Below are 8,251 nucleotides of genomic sequence, written 5' to 3'. Positions count from 1 at the left end.
GCCGTCGCTGCGGAGGGGAAACGCTCTTGGCAGCCACCTCCTCCTCCGGCCCTCCCGGGGAATCAGCGGTTTCAGCAAGATTGGACCTGGGCACCGGGTGGCACAACCTTCTAACCCTCTCCCCGGGGCGCCTGGCGTAGAGAGGACTGAGATCGTAGGGGGACCCCCTTCCCTCTTCCACGCTTCAATCACTCCGGGGAGGGGGCCAAGAGGCCACTGGCGGCTGGCCCCTGGACACCCTAGCCCCCTCCCCCCAGGCCCGGAGCTTCTAGCCCTGATCCGTCGTACCAGGAAGAAGGCTCCCGGTGGTTTTCTCCGGACAAGACAGTCGCAGTAGGAGGTGGGGGCGAGGAGCGTGCAGAACCCGTTTGCCGCCCGGGCGGTGGAGCCCCCGCGGAGAGGCACTGCGCCGGCAGTGGAGACTCAAGCTCCTTCCAGCCCCTGGGGCAGAACTTTCTCGCCCCCCCGCCCCCTTCCCCCGCAGCCGGACTCCTTTCCCAGCCAGCTAGTCCTCCCGGAGGAGAAGGCGCCGCGGAGACAGCCCGGGCGGGGGCCTACCTTCCCCGAGGCTGGCATCATGTCGGCGGCGCAGGTGTCCTCGTCCCGAAGACAGTCTTGCTACCTGTGCGACCTGCCTCGCATGCCCTGGGCCATGATCTGGGACTTCTCCGAACCCGTTTGCCGTGGTTGCGTCAATTACGAAGGCGCCGACCGCATAGAATTCGTGATCGAGACAGCGCGCCAGCTGAAACGGGCGCACGGTTGCTTCCAAGACGGCCGCTCCCCCGGGCCGCCGCCGCCAGTCGGGGTCAAGACAGTGGCCTTGTCTGCCAAGGAAGCCGCAGCAGCAGCTGCCGCCGCGCAGCAACAACAGCAGCAACAGCAACAGCAGCTCAACCACGTCGATGGTTCCACCAAACCTGCAGTGTTAGCCACCCCGTCCGGCCTGGAACGTTATGGTCTGAGCGCAGCAGCCGCCGCTGCTGCCGCCGCCGCCGCCGCGGTAGAACAACGCAGCCGTTTTGAGTATCCGCCTCCCCCGGTGAGTCTGGGGAGCAGCAGCCACGCTGCCCGGCTACCCAACGGCCTGGGAGGTCCTAACGGCTTCCCCAAGCCCACGCCAGAGGAGGGTCCCCCGGAATTGAACCGCCAGAGCCCCAACTCATCCTCCGCTGCCACATCAGTTGCTTCTCGGCGTGGAACACATAGTGGGCTGGTGACCGGGCTGCCCAACCCAGGTGGTGGCGGGGGACCCCAGCTCGCCGTGCCCCCCAATCTATTGCCACAGACGCTGCTTAACGGCCCGGCCAGCGCCGCAGTGCTGCCTCCGCCTCCGCCTCACGGGTTGGGGGGAAGCCGAGGGCCCCCGACTCCAGCGCCTCCGGGTGCTCCCGGGGGGCCTGCCTGTCTCGGGGGTGCCCCGGGCGTGTCGGCCACTGTATCCTCTGCTCCGTCATCGACCTCGTCGACGGTGGCAGAGGTGGGCGTGGGTGCTGGTGGCAAGAGGCCTGGCTCCGTGTCCAGCACGGACCAGGAGCGTGAGCTGAAGGAGAAGCAGCGCAACGCTGAGGCCTTGGCGGAGCTGAGCGAGAGCCTGCGCAACCGCGCGGAGGAATGGGCCAACAAGCCCAAGATGGTCCGGGACACGCTGCTCACACTGGCTGGCTGCACGCCCTACGAGGTGCGTTTCAAGAAGGACCACTCGCTCCTGGGTCGCGTCTTTGCCTTCGACGCGGTCTCTAAACCCGGCATGGACTACGAGCTGAAGCTGTTCATTGAGTATCCCACGGGCTCCGGCAACGTATACTCGAGCGCGTCCGGGGTGGCCAAACAGATGTACCAGGATTGCATGAAGGACTTTGGCCGGGGTCTGTCCTCTGGCTTCAAGTACCTGGAGTACGAGAAGAAGCATGGCTCGGGCGACTGGCGCCTACTTGGGGACCTGCTGCCTGAGGCTGTTCGCTTCTTCAAGGAGGGCGTGCCCGGCGCGGACATGCTGCCCCAGCCCTACCTAGATGCCAGCTGTCCCATGCTACCCACGGCGCTGGTGAGTCTCAGCCGCGCCCCCAGCGCACCTCCAGGAACTGGTGCCTTGCCGCCCGCGGCGCCCACGGGCCGGAGTGCAGCGGCCAGCCTGCGCAAAAGGAAGGCATCCCCTGAGCCGCCGGACTCAGCTGAAGGTACACTGAAGCTCGGCGAGGAGCAACAGAGGCAGCAGTGGATGGCAAACCAGAGCGAGGCGCTGAAGCTCACTATGTCCGCAGGGGGCTTTGCGGCTCCGGGACACGCAGCAGGGGGACCACCTCCGCCCCCTCCACCTCTCGGACCTCATTCCAATCGGACCACCCCGCCGGAGTCAGCCCCCCAGAATGGTCCGTCCCCCATGGCCGCGCTCATGTCAGTGGCAGACACTCTGGGCACAGCGCATTCGCCCAAAGACGGCAGTTCAGTGCACTCTACCACTGCATCTGCTAGGCGAAACAGCAGCAGCCCGGTGTCCCCTGCCTCCGTGCCGGGGCAGCGTCGCCTGGCATCACGCAATGGGGACCTGAATTTACAGGTGGCGCCCCCGCCGCCTAGCGCCCACCCGGGCATGGACCAAGTGCACCCCCAAAACATTCCGGATTCCCCTATGGCCAACAGCGGACCCCTCTGCTGTACCATTTGCCACGAACGTTTGGAGGACACGCATTTCGTTCAGTGTCCGTCCGTCCCTAGCCACAAATTTTGTTTCCCTTGTTCTAGAGAGAGTATCAAAGCCCAGGGGGCCACAGGTGAGGTGTATTGTCCTAGCGGAGAGAAGTGTCCCCTAGTCGGGTCTAATGTACCTTGGGCCTTCATGCAGGGCGAAATCGCAACTATCTTAGCTGGGGATGTTAAAGTGAAAAAAGAGAGAGACCCTTGAACCACAAGGGCAGCGACCTCCCTTGCCCTAGACCACCTCTTCAATCTAGAGGGCCCTTCCCCCACCTTGCCTCCACCTTCCCTTCCCACCAAGATGTAGAATTGTGAATATAACTGCAAAAAGTTAGTCTTATGTATAGACATTATTTTCGTCGTATGTTTCTATATTTTGAAACAGGTATGTAACTTCTTCATTTGAAGGATAAGCTGGTTTGTGTTAAGCAGTATAATATCGATTGGGTCATTCGCATCATATTCGTTAGCCCTTATTTGGTGGCAGAATGTTTGCCTGGGTACAGAATTAATAGCCCTTAGCAACGACTGCTGCTGGTGTGTGTTTTTGTAAATGTTTTGCACTCTGAAAGGAAAAACACACAAAAGAAAAAAGATTTTTGTTTTTGTTTTGCCAAGGCCAGTGTTGCTGCCTAAAAAAAAAATTTTAAAAAAAATTAAAAAAAAATTGAAGCTATAACATGGTGAAAGCTTCTATCTAAACAGCCCCAAGTGTTTTGAAGTCTTCACTTAATTTTGTTCTGTTCTGTTTTGTTTTCCTGTTTTGTTTGCAAAATAGTAATGGGGGGGGGTGTTGGGAGGGGGTGGGTGTTTTTTGTTGCAAGTTTGTGAGGGGGAAACGTTTTTGGTTTGTTTCTACTGAGCTGAATGTGTTGGGTCTTCACGTGTCGTTTTGTTTTGGCTTTATTGATGCACGGATGCTTTTGAACAGTAGAGCGGGAAAAAAAACGCTAGACATGGAGAACTTGCTCTGTTTGTCCTTTATACATTTCTGTAGTTAACAGAACACTGTAATGTGCCTTGGAGCTTAGTAACTTGTAATAAATTCAATTGATATTAATTCTGCCCTGAGTCAGCAAGTTTGTCTTTCTAAGGTTGAGGCTACACAACTCCAATTAAGGGGACAACTGCTCACCTCTCCTGCCTGGGCCGAGGAATCCTGGTCCCTTTGAAGGCTCTCAGAACTGCCTGCCCCACCCCCTTGGGTACCAGACTGTTTACATTTACCTCCCCTGTAATCTTCAGTTGCTGACTAACCAATTTCTGTGTACTTTTCAGCATCTTTACCCAGCCCCAGTATGGGACCCAGCTGCAAAGAGCATTGTCAGAAATGCCTTTTGGTGTCTTTCCCTGGGATGATGAGAATATGCTGGTACCCAGTGCAGCTGTGACTTAACAAGTGGAAACAAGCCGGGCGTGGTGGCGCACACCTTTAATCCCAGCACTTGGGAGGCAGAGGCAGGCGGATCTCTGTGAGTTCGAGGCCAGCCTGGTCTACAAAGTGAGTCCAGGACAGCCAAGGCTACACAGAGAAGCTCTGTCTCAAAAAAACAAACAAACAAACAAACAAAAAAAAACCCAAGTGGAAACAGAGGGAAACTTAGATTAAAGAAAGGTGAGGGTGTTTTGCCTCTACACATAGGGCAAAATTCACTGTCATTGCACACTTGAAAAAGAGGTGTCTTAGCTGGGCTTTGCTTCCTGTGTAGATGAAAACGTGATCAGCCAGCTTCCTGCTTCTCCTGCCATGTATGCATTCCTTGGCTGTTAGCGTTTCTACTCTGCCATCCATGATGGACTCCATCCCTCCGGAACGATAAGCTAAAATAAACCCTTCCTTTATAATAAATAAAAAATAAAAAAGTGCCTGGCCGGGAGTGGGGCCAGGGAAGGGTGTGAGCATCTGGGAGGCGAGTGCATGTTGATTACAAAGCAGTTTTCACCTCATTCATTATATCCTACCCTTTAATGAGTGTTTCTTAAGTCAGGACACAGCTGATCAGAGCAGACTTGGGGAGGTAGGGGGTAGACGGGCAAGAAAAGCAAAGGTTGCTTAGGCACCAAATGGAATCCATTTTATTGGCAAAGAAACTCAACTATTTTATCAACTTTGTTGTAAGTATTTGTGCAGTTCTGGGGGTGGAGGGCAGTGCAAACTGCGCCCCCTGGAGCTCAGAATTGACTAGCCTTTCATCTAGCTAGAACAAGGCAAAAACAGTCCTGGTTTGAACCTTGTCCTTTCCTGGAGGCAACAGAGGACTAGAAAACAGGAGAAAGGAAGCAAAACACAACGGTGGTGATCTGCTCTGAAATGAATTCCTGGCCACTCCCCATTTCTGGGCTGAGTGAACTGACAGGATCTGGATTGCCTGTCAGTGTTGGAGGAAGTGAGGAGCCCTACCAGACAGGATTCTGAGGAGGAGCAGGAGGGCAGGGAGGTGGGAATGGATGCAGGCACACATGAGGAAAACAGATCATGGATCCTGTGTTGGAGACTTAATTGTTTTGGGGTTTGCTGTCAGGGACAGCCTTTGGGTTTCTGCTCCTGCTTTGCCACCATGTTGAAGTGGAAAGCAGAACCCGGTGTGCCTGTGTGGGTGTGCATGTTTGGGAACGGGGCATCCGTGGGGCTGTTATCGATGGATCTGCAGCATGATACATGGGAGGTGCCTGGCTCACCTCTAAGAATCTCCCCACATATAAATAGATGATCGTTCCTGTCAGCTTCCTGTAAATGTGTCCTTGCGTTTTCATCTGTTGCCAAGTGTTGTATTGGTGCTTATGAGTCATGGAACCTATTTTCATCCTCAGGGGTAATTAACTGAGGGGTGATAATCCAAAGTAGACTGACTGTAGGAAGAGTTAATTCTAAAACCCCTCCTGGCCCAGCAGCCAATCACTTAAAGGTCTGGGCTGAGTTTCCTTAACAGACTCATTAATAAAAACCTGAGCAGGTTTCTCCCCTGGAAGATTCTTCAAGGTGCTCCCAACCCCCACACCAAATGCACAGGCACTTGAAATGGGTGAGCCTACAGAGGCAGGAGGAGAGCAAGGCCCACAAACTCTGTTTGGATGTGAGGATTGCCCACCCAGGTGTGAATGCTGTGAGTAGTGTGTGCCCTGTTCCCTACCTGTGCACACACAGGCTGCCGTCTGCCTGGCACTGTCTCTTCTTTGCTTTGGTATTGCAGTCAGGAACTTTTAGGATTACAAGGCCCTTGATTATCAGTGCATATGGGTTGGCGGGCCTGTCATTAACAGCTGAGAACAGTGTTGTTTTCTCCCCCTGTTGTTGCTGGATGCTATTATTAGGAGAAACGGCAGCTGTAGTAATGAGGCATCCAGCAAAGGAACCTGGTTTGGTTTCACTTAAGGAAGCCTGACTTGACAAGACTCGGCAGAGAGAAATAAACTGGAGGAAAGTGCCCAGAGGTCAGGGCAGAACGCTGCCTGCAAGCAAACCACAACATAACTGGTGCAGTTCGTTTAAGTTTACCATAGCCACGGGCTGCTTGTTAAAAATGGCGGCTGTCTTGCTGGCAAAGGAGAGTGAGTGATAAGACCCTTCTTCTCTTTGCTGGACTTGTTTAGCACCTGGTGTGGTTGCCTTAACCAGTCTCGATTTGGCTCTCAGGTAGATTCTCAATCCTGCCTGAAGTCCACACTGGACACCTAGGAAGCATTTTCCTTCTCTGCCCCCAAGGATTAGCATGCATTTTAGAGACTCACGGCCAAGTGTCCAGCTGACTGACTCTGAGCTCCTTTTATCCCCGTTTTACTTGGGAGTATCCCTTCTCCAATTTCCCATCCATCTCACTTTGCTCTCAAAGCCATCGATAGTGGCCATCATTTTACAGTCTGTATTGTATTATTTATATGCCTTACCTGTGGGTCTCATACAATCTTAATGCTTCTTTAAGTGAAGTTGGGGTGTAACAGTGAGAATTTAACAGCTTTTGGAAAGAAAAGGCCTATGGGTGCCCTTCGTGATCACGGAGGCAGTACCATGGGTGATCTATAATTTCAAGCCTTTATAATGTTGAAATTCCAGAGATTCTGGGTACATTCTCCCATGTATCCAGGGACTGGTGATTTAAAAAAAAAAAAAATGAGTACTGAGATTCACTATTTGAATATTTGAGACCATCTCAGGTAGCACGGGCTAACCTGGAACTCCCTGTATAGCTGATGCCGGCCCTGAATTTTTGATCCTCCTCCTGACTCTGCCCCTGGGAGCAGGGGTTTATAGGAATGGACCCCCAGGCTCAGCTTTCTGAAATCCACTCTTGTTTCTTCCTAAACTTCACCAAGAACAGGAAGTCGGACGCGGGAATGACCTTTAAGGCCTAGTGAAAAGGTTTCTTTATGCAATACCAATGACTGAATGCAGTACTCGCCCTGTGCCCTACCCAGAGCTACACCCTTGGCCCCCTTTTCACCTTTTATTTTGAGACAGGATCTCACTAAGTTGTCCAGGATGAGATGACACGAATTTTCCTTTTTTTTTTTTTTTTTTTTTTTTTCCTGAGACAGGGTTTCTCTGCGTAGTCTTGGCTGTCCTGGAGCTTGCTCTGCAGGCCAGGCAGGCCTCAGACTCACAGATACCCAACAGCCTCAGTCTCCTGAGTGCTCAGATTGAAGGTGTTCACCAACACCAACAGCCTGCTTTGAACTCTTGGTTTTTAGACAGGGTTTCACTACGTAACCCCAGCTGGCTTGGAGTTTGCTCTGTAGACCAGACTGGCTTTGAACGCAGAAGGATCAGCCCGCCTCTGCCTCCTGAGTGCTGGGATGAAAGGAGTGTATCATCATGCCCAACACGGCTGTATATTTGTAAAGGACCTTGAGAACATTTACAGCTGGTCTATGAAACCTGAGTTTAGAACTCAGGCCAGTGCATTATCCAGCTTATAAATGCGAGGACCTCAAGGCACAGAGAAGTGATGAAACATACTTATGGTCACACAGTGGCAGAAACTGAACTAGATGGCTATTTGGAAACAGTAGACACCGAGAACAAAACCAACCACACAAACAAACAAACAAAACCCTCTAGAGAGCTGTTTACCAAAAGAAATGATGATGATGTTGGCAAAGGAGAGTAAGTCCCCAGGGCGTGGGCACATTGTCTTCATTAAGTCTTGGAAGATGGCAACAAGCCTTAGTCCCGCGATTTTTTTGGTCATACCTTAGCAACATTTCTAGGTTTCTGACTGTAACCGTCAGACAGGTTTGAATTGTAAAGTCTTTTCTTAACCTTTCATCTCTGCACTTTCACACCTCCCTGCCAGCCCCCCCCCCCCCCCCCCCCCCCCACTTGCTGATTGGAAGCTTCTGGAGATTTGAAGACAGACAAACAATGGACCAAAAAAAAAAACAACCGGGAGCATCCATCTGGATGGGTAAGGAAGAAAGAGGTGGTGAGAGGGAAACAGGAGACTCTTTCTCATTCTTTCAAGCTTGGGGGTTCTCTGCTCGCTCCTGTCACCCTCTTTGCCTGGCTGACTCTCCCACTGCAAAGAAGGAACTGAAAGAGAGAATGGCAAGCCAGGTG

The 8,251-nt window shown here is 52.8% G+C and overlaps 1 protein-coding gene across 1 annotated transcript; it reads left to right on the top strand.

Annotated features, from left to right (window-relative positions):
• The first annotated feature begins 421 nt into the window (after positions 1-421).
• On the top strand, positions 422-3,469 carry Irf2bpl (interferon regulatory factor 2 binding protein like). Its single transcript, XM_051149645.1, has one exon. It carries the CDS (start codon positions 578-580, stop codon positions 2,903-2,905), a length of 2,328 nt encoding a protein of 775 aa, XP_051005602.1. The 5' UTR covers positions 422-577; the 3' UTR covers positions 2,906-3,469.
• The last annotated feature ends 4,782 nt before the right edge of the window (positions 3,470-8,251 follow it).

Source organism: Acomys russatus, chromosome 1 (assembly GCF_903995435.1).
Source record: "Acomys russatus chromosome 1, mAcoRus1.1, whole genome shotgun sequence".
Taxonomy (NCBI): domain Eukaryota; kingdom Metazoa; phylum Chordata; class Mammalia; order Rodentia; family Muridae; genus Acomys; species Acomys russatus.
The sequence above is the reverse complement of the archived record's forward strand: the minus strand, read 5'-3'. Positions and strand labels throughout refer to the sequence as shown.